This window comes from Clytia hemisphaerica, unplaced genomic scaffold (genome assembly GCF_902728285.1).
Source record: "Clytia hemisphaerica strain Z4C2 unplaced genomic scaffold, Clytia hemisphaerica genome assembly, whole genome shotgun sequence".
Taxonomy (NCBI): Eukaryota; Metazoa; Cnidaria; class Hydrozoa; order Leptothecata; family Clytiidae; genus Clytia; species Clytia hemisphaerica.
The window spans coordinates 1218380-1232549 of record NW_027103852.1 but is presented as its reverse complement, the minus strand read 5'-3'; the positions used below and the strand labels follow the sequence as shown (position 1 = coordinate 1232549).

The window sequence follows — 14170 nt, the reverse complement described above, 5'->3', positions numbered from 1 at the left end:
ATCTAAAGTCTGAAGTCATAACTCCTTGCCAGTCATGCCAGTGACCCCGCAGAGAAATTTTTAGTTGGCAGACACTGACTAGGTTGGTTTGGAAATCGTTTTATTTTGAAATGTAATCTTCACTTTAGATGAATACTTTTATTTATTTAGATTCATGAAAGGTTCAAGGTTTGTTTACTTTTTATTTCAAATTATTTCATTGATTTATTGAGATGCAATAGCTGATTGAAAAACGAATATTTTTGATACCGTAGAATCGTCTAATATCAATATGCGTCTTCTAAAGTCGACACTGGATCTGTAAAATAATCAAAACAAACCTTGAATGAAATTATTGGTATCATTCTTATCAAACAAGTTCATCCATCAAACTAGAAGTTCAATAAACGCTGCAATCCTTTCAATTAAAAAAACAGCCAAACTATAAGCAGCTTTACACAGCACATGGAACGCATGCAAACTTCCTCGTAACTTTCGTGTCCATCATTAAAATTTTACAACTTTATTACGCTTCAAGTCATGTGATAAAAATAATTCGCGCGCTTAGCCTGGTTTCCCCTTCCTTATTTATCAAAAACACACGCTGGACTACATAATTATTCAACAGGACGTCCTCTTTGAAAAAAAGTCTATTTAGTGATTGATTGATACTTTGGTATGTATTTGTTTATGTTTGATTTTTTATTTCGAAGACCAGCCTATAGCTATGTCGAAATAACAAGACGCATGTTGATATTAAACGACTCTACGGTAGTTATCAGCGTGGGCTTGGCCACCATTTTGAATTTCGATTTTTTCTCTCCTGCACTTGGCAATTTAGAGGTTGTTCGTAATACGCGATTTGGCTTACGCGTAACACTTGTGACTAGGACACAAACCAAACAATCAATACACCGTTTAGGAGTGTCGACTGCGCACGCGTCAATCCAATTTTCCATTGTTTTGATTTTAGCGACCACGGAAAATTCACTCTCCTCCGTAAAAAAACGGTAGGTAAACATCTGGTTCTCATAAGGAAACATAGCAGAAAAACGGTAGGTAAAGAACTCCTTTTAATCATAACTTCTTTTCCTCTTGATGAATTTTTGTGAAATTTTCAGGAGAGACTTAACTTATAAAATTATCATTGATATCATGTTCAAATATCTAGATCATTCTCTTTAAAGGAGAGAAAAAAATTCACAATGTTTACATTCCTCTAACCTTTCACAGTACTAAAGTGCGCATTTTTACCTACCATTTTTACCGGCCTCTGCAATGGAGTACCGCGAGACTCCTAAACGGTGTATTGGGTCTGGTCTAGACAGGAACCCGTCTGCGTATTTTTTTTAAATCTGATGAATACTTGACGGGTCAGAGCTGTGAGTCCGATTTTGGCCTCAAAAAAATTACAGTGGGAAATTCGAATTTAGCGCTGTCCTCACTAACTAAAATAAAAACCAAATTTCGGAAGTTGCGCTTTCTTTAAGAAAGTGTGACCAGTGAAACAATAACAGGATTTGATTGGCTGTGTTTTCAACCGTTATTAGGATATGGGAAATTCAAACTGTCAGCCCATACCATGCTATATATTTCGCCATCAGTATATAGAATAAGAAATCATAGCATGGATCTCCAGCGTCCAGACTAGGTCTGGTCACTGGTTTTACCAAAAACACTGCAATTCAATCAAACTTTAACTGTTCCTTGAAGTTTGAATATTTTAAATAGAAAATCAATGTGATTAGTTCAGCAATCTTCTGTGGAATCTTACCCCCTTGACTTGAGAAAGAATGAAGAGAAATATCCTCCAGTTACATCAAAATGCCTCGAAAATGTCAATATGAAAATTGCGTAATCAGAGAACGTATGTCTCGCTCATTATAAAAAGGCCGAGACAAACTTTCAATAATTGGATTGTAACATCGAGTTAAGTCTCTTTTGTTAAGTCACCAGGGGGTGAATAAAACAGACCTTAATACATTTATTGTTCGTTTCAACTTGACAATTTGTTTTAAACTCAGCCTCCTAAATATTTGGGGTAGGTAAAATATGTACAAAGAAATTCATACTTTTCCAACCCGGCCAATCTTTATAAAAAAGAAGCGAACAATAAAATGTAATTACCCTTTCCAAATAAACCTCTTCGGTGGCGAGCGTAGTCTACTCTGACGTAATTGTAAAATTTATGTAATGGGAGTTTGACATAGTAATGTAATGTTGTTTGGGGAATTATGAAGTTCTCTGGGATTCCGATTGCATTTATTCAGGTTGATTTTTTATGACTTCTAATAGTACTTTTTCTAACGAGTTTGATTACTCTGTTCTCACACTTATGTCTTTTTTTTTCGCGTCGTTTTCCGTGATTACTTTTATTTATATTTTTAAAGACAGGTAAGAAGGCATATTGATGTAACTGTCCTCCAATTGATAAAAAAAATTGTACCTTCTTCAATGACTTGTTGCCCTTCTTCCTCGACACTTTCATCCCCAGAAGCATCTGTCTCTTCCCCATTCACAGTTTCAGGAATATCCACACTATTTACAAACATTGGCATGATGTAAGTGCTATTGATAGTCTGGCCAATCTGAATCTGATGATGTGGTGTGTCATCAGTCATGTGTGCATGGCTGGGTGCATTTTTACTTTTTGTTACAAATCGAAAGTGAAACTTCTGAACCCTTTTAAAAAACCGCTGACCCAAGAAATCGCGGGCACATCATAACAAACGACCCGTTTAAAACTACGGCCACCTCCCGTGATTATTGAACTTTGAGCCTTTACACATTCCATAAAAGGGAATTTGATTGTTCTAGTGCTGAACGTTGATTGGATGAGGTGAGCTGAAAAGAATATTTTTTACGATGTAAACAAACCTTGAAAAAAATTTTTCGAAAAAAACTTCTACTCTCAAAAAAAGTCTGCAAAGACGAAGGGAGTGAAGAATCAAGTGAAATTTTCAAGAATTTTTGTAGAACTTTAGAGGATTTTGTCCTTTACTAACCAGTATTTTAGCACACAACATTCGGTAAGTCATACAACATTAATTTCAATCATTTCTCTTTGAAAACGTTGTCGAAAATTGCATTAAAAATCTCAGAAGTCGAGGTGTCTTGTTTCAAAGAAAACAAAGCCGAAGAATTAAAATTTTCATTCTAGTTTTCTAATTGTACAAGCTTTATCTCTACTTTGGTTAGGTGGACTTTTTCATTGTATTGATGTATACTGTAGTCGAGGAGCTGATTTTCTCCGAAAAAAAGACCTACAATATCCGATCCACCTGCTGATAACCATATTCGTTGCCAAGATCTTTGTTTGGATGAACCAAGGCCCGTGTTTTATTTTTAGGCGGGTCGGGAAAGGAAATTCGAATGTTTTTTTCAACATTTTAAAATTTTGAGGATACAAGGAAAAGAAAAAATTCTTGACTTTCTTCCTCGTTTTTATAGATTTATTGACAAAGGCTTGTTAGTGGTCCTCAATCTTCGCGAGGAGGCAAATTTGAAACTTCGTAAATCGATAAAAAGAGAATGTTTTCAGCGCTTACATCGTTGATATGGGGAACAGAACAAGAAGAGCCTGCAACAACTAACACTCAAATTGAAAACAAAAACATTGACGAACACCTAGAAGTGGAAAACGAATGGATATACATTCAACCTAAAGGTACACTATTTTTCCTTTCTTTAACCTTTCGAGTTTAATCTACTGTATGATAGAGAAAAAAAGTCTCTTTTTAGCGCGTTGGTTGTCAAAAGGCCTCAAAAACATATCATCTCTCTCTCTGTGCTGAATGAGAATATCATCTGTCAGAGGAAATCCTCTTTTTATAAGAATAAAAAATATAATCAGAGCTTCGCTTTGCTTTCCCTTTGCGTTTTTATGCTTATGAATAAAATATTAAAAACGATCGTGAGGTAAAAGGTAAAACAAGAGGAAAGAAAAAGAAAATTGTCTTTCCTACACCCTGAACGTTTTTCAATATTGAATTTTCCATTTGTTACTATAAAATAATAATGAATTTTCTTTGTGTAAAGCAGTGTTCGAAGAGAGGAGATATTCACACCTGTTTTCAATAGATATTATATAATTTTTGATATTTGAATGTTCGAACATTTGATTTTTTCTTATAGAAAAATATGTGTCCCGAAAACACAAACTTCGAACAGCCCATTTTGACGATGCGGCATCGACAACTTCGGAAACTAGCACTACAGCTGGTATGGAGGAGAGCTGGCTTGTAACTCCACCACAGTGCTTCAACAATCGCAAAAAGAGACACAGAACTGAAGTTGGCCCCATGGAAAATCTCCTTATTGAACACCCGAGCATGTCCATCTATCATGGGAGCCCTGAAACCGAAACTAAAGGAGAGGATAGTGCAAAGGACTCATCTGTAGCTGTCAAACGGGATACCCATAAAGCTGTTGCTGGTCGCCTTCTGTCCTTAGAAAAACGCCAACCTTTGAAAGAAATGAATGCTAAAACATCAAGCCAAAGAAAACAAAACAACAGCAAAAACATGAAACGCAAAAATCAAGTTTACGTTAGACAACATGTCACACGTAAAAACAAGCAATACGGACGTATGACCGGAAAACATACGGCTATGGTTGCTAAGCGAGGAGGTTTCTAAGTTCCGGATTTCTGTTTCCTGCACTTAGTTGCTGCTGGAAATTGATTGTTAGATGACAAATATGGTAAGGATGATGTACGGACGCACCCACAATAATGTTTCAAAATGTTTCGAAAATGCAAAAAAGAACTCACACCTAAAAAACGTTGTTTTCTGTTGTTAATATGTGTACATTTCTAAATTATTCACTATTGTTTCTTTTTTAAAAAGCGCTATATAACATTGTAAAAAAAATATTAAAAACACAAAAACCCCTGAAATATTTTTTGTAAAGTAGATTTTAAGAGAGTTTTGTTACCCCCGGTTTTTTTGCAAAAGGTGTGATTATTGCAAAATAACCTCGCGGTAACTTATCGGAGTGTAGGACTTGTTAGATTTTACTGTCGGCTTTTGGGAATCGTTTATGTAAATCCCAAAGTTGTACATGTATTTTTGTGTGTGCGTGAGAGGGAGGGAAACTTTAATATATTTTGAATATTCGAAAAATATAGAAAAAGTCTTCATACCTTAAAAAAATATGGGACTTTATTTTATTTTTCTTTTGTTATATTATATGAGGTACTTTGGTTTTCTTTTTATACACTTTTGAATTTTTTCAGCTGTAAAAAAAATAAGGCAAAACCACAGTATACTTATTATTTATGTATATTTATGTAATTTAATTTCTTAGGTATGAATATTTTTTCAAAATTTTAGAACCAAAAAAATTGTAAAATATTACAGAGTGAAGCAAATTTTTCTTGCTACTCTTCTTAAAAATTGTACACCAAAAAATTGAACTTTTTACATGGAGAATTCTGTTAATACGAAAGAGTAATAAATAATTTTTCAAATTCAAAATTTTGATTATATGCGTTTTCCTTTATTCCTAAATTCAAATCTTTTTGTGCCCTTATTCCCCTAAAATTATCTAGTCAGTGTTATTCTATTCAACAATTCCTCCATTTCCCTAAGTACCCCCCCCCGAATTTAGAATTATCTATATTATCTATAACTCGCTCCTGACCTAAATCATACCGGTCTCAGAAACCCTAAATTTTAGCACGGTGGTAAAAACAAGGCCTTAATGACTTGAGCCAGTGGAGAATAATATCAAAAATGACCTGTTTTGTTGAGCATTCCAGTAGCGTTAAGAGTTTACTATAATTTTCAAGTTTGGTGAGGTTTCAGCTGGGGTATTATTTCTAATAGACGATATCGGCTTAACATGAAAACTCAGATTTGATCCCCTAATATTCCCCACAATGCTTTGCGCGGAAAATATTTCACCGCGAACTTTCAGCTGGGTATTTTTCTAATTGGGGAGCATCGATTTTAAGGGTTTGGGGGTATGTCAATTCTAAAAAAGCTTTAAACATATCAGCCTTTTTGAAGGTTGTCTCTTAAAATAGAAATTATGCAATAGTATCAGAGGGATCACCGCCCAAGAAAAAATTCTTAGCTTTATAAATCTGGGGAGGCTATTTCATGTTTAACCATGTCAACATTATATAACAGTGTCCCCTTTTTCTATACGTAGAAGTGTTTTGAAACAATATTTAAAATGAAAAAGAGGTTAATTTTAGTACAACTTCCTTCTTTTAAGAATAAACTAAGGGTTGGATAACTGGACATTATCAAAACTTTCAAAGCAATGTCAAATGTTTTAAGAAGGATTAAGGGGATGATAATATTGACAAAGAAGATTTATTTCTCTGCTGGGTGCTATGTTTTTATATACGAGCTCTTATAACATAAAGTTCTGGAGAATTTTTACATAGCTCAATCACGTCTGTTTGTGCAGAAAAGGCTCTTTTTTATGTGATATTTGTTTTTCTAGACTTTCAGTTTATAAGCCTAAAATAAAGGTAATTGTTGACGTGCTGAACATATACCTTTCAATGTTTCTAATATAATCAAACTTTTTAAACACAGTTCATATAATCATCAGTTAAATCGTTAAACTTAAGATCTCCAAAAGGTGTGGCTTTGAGATAATGAAAGGTTATCTTGGTTACACCCCTGTCTCTTTGACCAATAGAAATTTTATTAACTCACCAAACTCGTATCCAGTCCTTATCTAGGCTAGTCCTTATCTCGCACATTAATAATCCTGATAGAGCTCACGATTGTATCACGTTCATCAGTGAAATCGAAAAGTGGTACAAGTTGCTCAGGGTACGAGATTAATGTTCAAATTGCTATTTGGTTGGTATCTGGCTTTGTTTTTCGTAAACCATGACCTATTTTTTAAGTTATAGTCATAAATTGCCTTTAGGATTTACTATTTGAGGGAAATATACAAAATTCGTCATAAGTAAACTATCAAATACTAAATATTGCATATATAAAAAACAGATTCGATAGCTCGACCAATATATTTTTCATAGCGTGGTGGGTCAGGACATCAAATAAACAGATCGCATCACATGAACATGTTTTATTCTATAATTTATGATGTAGAGCTGTTTATAGCACCCCTCCTTAATCAGATTCAATAGGTGCGACGAACATCAATAAAAAACAACGATTTTCCCCTCTATCCGTATTATTGATTTAAACTGTCCGAATTGATTGTCCACTTTCGTTTTCTTGAATCATGATTTTTATGGCTGATGCAATATTGTCGTTTAAAATAAGTCATCTTTTATTTTATCTAGCGAGGTTTCCATGGCAGTCACCTATTAGATACGAACATAATCGACGATTGAAAATTCACCGTTATTGATTATTTATTTCGTTCGTTTTTATATTATAAGCGTTTTGTATACATAGAATCTGTTGTTTCTAAAAAAAATGGTTATTGGAGGAACACACCTTTCATGTGATTCCGGCTTTCCAAAGAAATTCAACGCGCCATAGCTGGCCGTGGTTCATTTAAAATCGACCGCACGGAGCTGTTCATGAAATTTACGAAATGCAATCAATATTATGATCTTATAGAAAAAAATGTTTAAAAATTCATAGCTACCTAGATAGCTTTCATTTCCTATCTCTCTGGTTTTCACCTTTGAGGTTCATTTTGCAGCTGTGTAACAGCACGAACCAACGAGTTCAACCTATCCATACAAATTTCATTACTCCATAGCCCATTTTTCTTGAAATAAGAACCAACGATCATAGCGTGTGCTTTTGAGAAATTTTCCACATTATCCGGGCTGATTCCGGAGCCAATTATAGCCGGAATAGACACGGTGGATACGGCATCTTTAAGGTCAGTAACCGAGGCAGCTTGTCCGGTAGACGATCCAGTGATGATAAGACCGTCCGATAGAAAGAATTCAGCAGCGTGACACGTTTCAGATAGCGACACGTCTGATGTTATCTGGTGTGAGCTATAAAAAATATAAGAATTCATGAGATAACTATCACTGAGTTGGAAGGTGAGGTATCAGTTTATAATCTTGTGTTAATGCGTCATAACAATTACAGTGTTGACGAACGACCAATATTATTGGAACAAACTCATGTATAGAGGATAGAAGTCAAAAGAGACTACAGTATTAAAGTACACTATAGGAATTAATTGTTGACTACGGAAGAACAAAATGAAATGCTTTCTGCTCTCAGAAAACACCAGCTTACTTTCAAAAAATTTCAATTATTTTGATTGGCTTAAAACGACATTATGACTGTATGTATGTAGTGAAGTATATATATAGTTCGGTTATATCATTCTCTTATGCTGACTTAGCAAAATATTGCAAGGTACGTTGATAAGAATGTCAAGATCAGAAACAAAACTATGATACCGTTGTTGGTATAGTTTAGCATTTTTATGATTAAAAGTATAAAAAGTGAAGCTGGGAAGGAAAGTAAGAATGCTGTAAAAGTTATGTTTTGAATTTTAACAAAATATCAAATTCAAGAAGACGTTTCTATAGTTGCAGACATCAAAATCAAAACATTATATCAGAAAAAACTTGACCTAGTTTTTTTTTGTGCTGTTATTAATTTTCACAGATTTTTGATGGATATAATCCAATATATTAGTGTGATGGAAAAATTGGGTGTAATCAGAAATCTTTCGTATGAATATGATAGGAAAAGTTTGGACACTGTATCAAATGATATTAATCACTCGTTTTTTATATGTCAATGTAGCACAATACTTGACATATACTTCGTCTCCCTTAATCTTTCAAAATGACTAAATGATACAGGAGTCGGTCACATTGTAAGGTTGAACAGTATCCACTATGATTGGCTATTTCATCAGGCGAAATTAATCACGTGGTCATGCAATTCCTGAACTTAAAGTCAAACACAAAAAGTGTGCAAGAAACTGAATCGAATTGCAACTGAAAAAGGCTACCTTATCGGCCGTTTTTACACCGGCCTTTATTACGCCAAGAGCCCAAAAATAACGCCAATAAGGGCCAATGTAAAAAGGGCCGATAAGGTATGTTCTTTGTTCTTTAACCAACCTGTGTTTTTTCTTGATATCTGTCCAAATCATGATGTCATCAGCATCAATAGATTTTCGGTACCGTAACAACGAGCCGGCATCTGATTGGATAATTCCCTCATCAGCGACATGCGCAAATACAAATCCCTCAGCACGGATGTATTGCAAAGAAGCAGCCTGTATAAATGAGGAAAAGCAAATCTTTGAATAATTTCAATCTTTTAGTAAGTTTTCCTTGTAAGAAGTTTCTACATCAAACAAATTCGAAACATTTTGGCTACTCCTTGGCCATTCTGAAATTCAGACCGTTCATTTACCAGATTCCGTGAATAAGTGAAGATTAGGGCAGAGTATACAAATAGTAAAAATAACAGCATTGAAAAACAACATTGAAGTACCAGAAAGTTAAAAACAGTTGAACTTCAACGAAATATCGCGTATCGAACTAATCTATAGAGTGAACTCAAAAGTGTTGAAATAGGCTAACAGAACGGACCAGTTGTAGTCTTTGATCATGCATAGATAGGGCAAGGGCAAGGGCAAGGGCAAGGTAGATAAAGATCAGTTTTGTGAATGGCGAGCCAAATGAGCTCATTTCAATCGATTTGGGCGAGTTTATATATATGAACTTCAGTTTAGGTTAAATAATGTAGCAATCACTAAAAAATATATTGAACAGAGAAGGAATTTGGACAATTTTCCTCTATTAGACGATGACATGTAGTTCCATATTCACGATGAAATACAGTACATGAAGTATACCTACTGTTCACAGCTTGCTTATTTAGACATCTGCAGGAAAAAGGAACACAACACCCCCTTTCATACTGTGTGATAATGTGTTTGCAGAAAGAATTTGCAAGTCTCTTACAATGAAGCATAACTGAGTTTTGCTTAAAAGTGGCCTAAAACAAACACTGCACCTTTTTGAAGCATGAAGTATTTAAAAGAGGTTTACCCTATTGAATCTATCATGACATTTCATCTATCCCTTTCATTTTAATAGGGGATTAGAAAAACAATAGGATAATGCACAGTAAGGGCGGTAATCAATTAAATATCAATTATTGAATCTTTTTTGAAAATCTGACAACAAAGTTTAATTAAAACATTTAAATCGATGAAGCCTGTTTATGACTATCTAAAGGCTTAAAGGCGTTATTATGCTTGGTAAATCACTGCGAATCAAATACTGGCTATTGCATAACGTCAAGCTTAGTATAGCAAAGGAGCGGAAAAGAACGTTGCACTTTTGCAAAACATAGATAAAAAACCAATTATAATGTACTTCTGGTCTATTGATTTAAACATCCTTAGTTTTGAATACTCAATCAATTTATAAAGAAAACAGATTTGATGGATTGTTTATGAGTAATCTATTAAAATCATGGTCAACATTAATCAAAAGGGCAAAGACGAGCAGGCTCAGAAAGTTTCGAATATAACTCTTAGCAAGGCTTTTTACGAGACTTTAAAGAGAGATTGGTCTTACACTTTTTTATTGTGATTACAATAAAAGTTTTTAGTGGGCTCAAGTACAAGTACACCGAGACATCTGGATTTTTCATCCTCTTGACACGACTTTTACGGGCAAGCATCAAATCTACTTTCTGGACAGAAAGGATTTATTATACACTGGATATACAAGTAACAGATTTTTGCCGATTTCTCGTGTACTAGCTATGTCCGCAGTAATGATATTATTGTTCACTCTCCTTCCCTCATTAAATGATTTTTCGAAGCATTTTTATTGCATTTCTTATCAAAAATCACTCACCCAATTCCCAAAAGAGACTTAAAACTTTCCTGTGAGAGTCAGATTCTTCCACTTAATTGCTAATCATAGGTCGTTATGACGTTTCAAGCTGTGAGAAAGATGCAAAAGACGTGTTGTGTATAAGAAATTGAATGTTGACACCGGAAATTTTCAAACTTTAACCTAAAAAAAAACCACCTTGCCACCACGTGCCTCCAAAGGATTTTCATACCACAGTGGAGACAAGACACTCAAGTCTTTTGTATATTAATTTCAGCTGTTCTGGGGACAGTCTTGGAAAGATATTTCCAATTGAAAATTTTGTGTCATTATAAGCATTTTGTCTGAATTTCTTGTCTAATGATGTTTTTTTCACATTAGATTTCACAAATGCATCCAGCTCGAAATGCTAGCCTTACTTTCAAACTTTTTTTTCTGTAAATGTACAAAAAGAAAGAGCTAGAGAACCTTTTAAAAATAAGACTGATAAACATTTTCAAAAATCAGACATCTTCGAGCCATGACAGTTGTCCTTTGCGGACAAAGCTAGAACATCCATTGTTTTCTGAAACAATGAAAATACAATGAGCGCTCTCCATCGTTTTATGAGTCGTTTATCCAGTGTATAAAATAAATCTTTGCTGGACACTAATTATAACCCAGGGCATTGTGAATTTACCCCGTGGAAAATGAGTTTTTGACAATCTTTTAAATACAACTGGATCTCCTGACCAACATACCCTCCAGCCCCTGTGTACGTTTTTTTCTGGAAATAGCCCAACGTAGATTTTGAAAGATGGTTTTATTCTTCAAAGGAATATAAATACAAAGGGAGTTTGTTTGGACAAAACATTGAAGTAAAGGCCTTTAGAAATATAAGCTTTGCAATTCGCTTTAAAAAATTTCACAATACAGTATATTGGCACTGGCAATCTAAAATGACAGCTAATTACAAAATCTGGCAAGATAATTGCACATTTCCTGACGTTTAATTACAAGTTCCTTCTCACATGACTGTTAAATCAACAAGGAACACAGAGAAACTAATTGAAAGCAATTATATAACCCACTAATGATAGGCTTTTAAAGATTAGCTTAATAAAGCATTCTGTCCATAATTGAATGCAAACTGCTGCTTGCAGATTTTTTTGCTCGGGAAAAAAACTGTTCAAACAGACATGCCTTATGCACTCCTCTTATGTAAATACCAACAAAACACAGAACGTTCGAGCTGTAAAAGTGTCGGCCTGTGAAAAACGCAGGTAACTTCAAAAAATGATTAGAGCCATATATATTTTGTGTTCCTTAGAAAGCATTTTGGAAATTTAAAGCAAACAAGCTACATGCTAAATGGACCTACCTGAAGAATAACGTAATAAGTTTGAAAAAATAGCAAATTGAAAAAAAAGCAAATTCCAAGCTAATCGCAAAAAGAAAACACGAAAGAAACCCCTTAGCTTTAAAAAATTTGATTCCTTCCTTTTGGAAGTGTTACTGATCTTAACAAAAGCTTCCCCCTTCCTTTTCCTTAATTTTGTGGATCCCAAAGTTGTTCCCTTAAGGATACTATGGAGAAAAAATCGTGCATCCTGAGTACGGGACTTCCAGTTCATGCTGCATACCATGGTTTGGTAATGGTTGAATAAGTTCCCGGCATTATGAATTATTTGGGCTTGAATGGGGTAAAGATTTGTGAAGGCTAACTGATTCGAAAAAAATCACACTGCTAAGAATAACAAAATGCCAGAGCAACTCTAGGGTCTTCCATCGAAGAAAAAATCCAAATACTTTCTTGTTCAGAAAAAAACATCAAGACAAATGAAGAAAAAATGTCACCTTAGCAACAGCAAGAGCAGCTTGGTTACAACCAGACAATATTTGTATACCACAAGGAATTGTTTTGGCAATGTTTTTTACTTCATGACTAATCACTGTCATGGATGATATGATTTCTGGTCCAACAGATCGATTCATGTATGGGATATCGTGCATATTCTCAATCATTAAACCATCCTAAAGAAACAAACATGTAATACCTAATTTCCTTGTGGGTTATTCGTTGGGTTATTCGAGGAAAGATTTGTAACCCATGATGAAAACCCTGCTGACTTTAAATTTAAAGAGGCCCGCCTTGGATTTGTGTCTGGTTTCAAGAGGTCCCTGGATTTTCACTAAATTCAACTGAGGTCTAGATTTTTCTGGTTTTGAGGGCACCTTTGAGCATCCCGTTAATAGCAATGACATAAAAATATGATTCTACTTACAATGCCAGCCTCAATAAGTACTTGAGCTTCCTCTTTTGCTTTGTCAACAATGTTGTCAAACGATCCAGATTTGTAAAGAGGTGTACCTGAATAGTGGGAAGAAATTAAGACCTCAATGATGACTCTAAATTAAATCGGTTTTACCATTTGAAATTTCAAATTCTGTTAAAAGGAAAAGTGAAAGTAACCATGAAATAATTTTCAAATAATTTACAAGGACAAACATGAACAACTGAATCCGATTCTTGAAGGGCCCAACCCCCTTCTAATTGAGAAGGAGGCAATCTTCAAAAGATTCACAAAAATCATGAACAAATGAAAAACTTGGATAATTGTGCAATCCGGTTCTTGGGGGACCCGTCTAATTAGCAGGAAGGCAAGTTCGTTTATACCGTATGCGCCAAAAAAGATATAACCTACCTGGTAAGGCCCGGACGTGAATCATACCAATGAGTGATGGTGTCTTTGAGAAGATTCGCAAGAATTTCTCCATGTTTTTTTCTTCAAGCAACCAATGTCCAATAAATGTATGATCAAATCAACTCCATCGTTTCACCATGTGTATATTTCATTGGTAGGTTATATCTTTTTTTTTTTGCTTTGCTCAATTTTTATTACATGAAAAAGATGAAAAAGAAATATAAATCAATCGAAAAGAAGGTATACTGTAGGTACAACCTAAAAATCACAATAAATAAAATAAGAAAATCTTTAAACAGAATTCATTTAACATAAAGTCCCCGTCACTCACTAGCCCGAACGAGAAGGGTCGTCCAAATTGGAAAAGAATCTCCGTACAATGATTTCCGCATGGGGAGATCGTCCAATTAGGTTTTGTTACATAAACTTGAATTTCCACTCCAATAGGTTTCCCTAAAGTGGTTATATATAGATCAGTGGTCGAACCTCACCAAAAAGAAATAATACCCGACGACCTATAAAAAGTCAATGTCTTTTTTCTCTAAAGAACAATAATCTAAATGGTTAAAGATAACATAAAAAATAACTGAAGTAAAAAGAGTTTTAGCCTAAATTTCTAATATTTGATGGGTTGAAAGATAAAAAATATTATTGTACCAAATACTTCAAAATAATATAAAGTGATAGGCATAAAAATATTTATAATAATTATTATTGGGTATAAATA

General features: G+C 34.4%; 2 protein-coding genes across 2 annotated transcripts; one reads left to right on the top strand and one right to left on the bottom strand.

Moving 5' to 3' along the window:
- The first annotated feature begins 2873 nt into the window (after positions 1-2873).
- LOC136807965 (tumor protein p53-inducible nuclear protein 2-like) lies at positions 2874-4876 on the top strand. The gene is made up of 3 exons (XM_067064592.1): positions 2874-3008; positions 3430-3646; positions 4114-4876. Exons 2-3 carry the CDS (start codon positions 3511-3513, stop codon positions 4614-4616), a joined length of 639 nt encoding a protein of 212 aa, XP_066920693.1. The 5' UTR covers positions 2874-3008; positions 3430-3510; the 3' UTR covers positions 4617-4876.
- Positions 4877-6863: 1987 nt separating this feature from the next.
- On the bottom strand, positions 6864-13629 carry LOC136807964 (uncharacterized protein F13E9.13, mitochondrial-like). Its single transcript, XM_067064590.1, has 5 exons — positions 13444-13629; positions 13024-13109; positions 12596-12772; positions 9023-9180; positions 6864-7930 (listed from the first exon to the last, which is right to left on the bottom strand). The coding sequence occupies exons 1-5, from the start codon at positions 13514-13516 to the stop codon at positions 7600-7602; spliced, it is 825 nt and encodes a 274-aa protein (XP_066920691.1). The 5' UTR covers positions 13517-13629; the 3' UTR covers positions 6864-7599.
- Between the last annotated feature and the right edge of the window lie 541 nt (positions 13630-14170).

What these genes read in the sequence shown, in the direction of transcription:
- LOC136807964 (XM_067064590.1), bottom strand. Translation starts at nt 13,516, where the DNA reads ATGGAGAAATTCTTGCGAATCTTCTCAAAGACACCATCACTCATTGGT. An exon ending in CTGCTCTTGCTGTTGCTAAG is followed by an intron (nt 9,181 to 12,595) that starts GTGACATTTTTT and finishes TCATTTATACAG; the next exon opens with GCTGCTTCTTTGCAATACAT. An exon ending in GATATCAAGAAAAAACACAG is followed by an intron (nt 7,931 to 9,022) that starts GTTGGTTAAAGA and finishes TATTTTTTATAG; the next exon opens with CTCACACCAGATAACATCAG.
- LOC136807965 (XM_067064592.1), top strand. Translation starts at nt 3,511, where the DNA reads ATGTTTTCAGCGCTTACATCGTTGATATGGGGAACAGAACAAGAAGAG. An exon ending in GATATACATTCAACCTAAAG is followed by an intron (nt 3,647 to 4,113) that starts GTACACTATTTT and finishes TTTTTCTTATAG; the next exon opens with AAAAATATGTGTCCCGAAAA.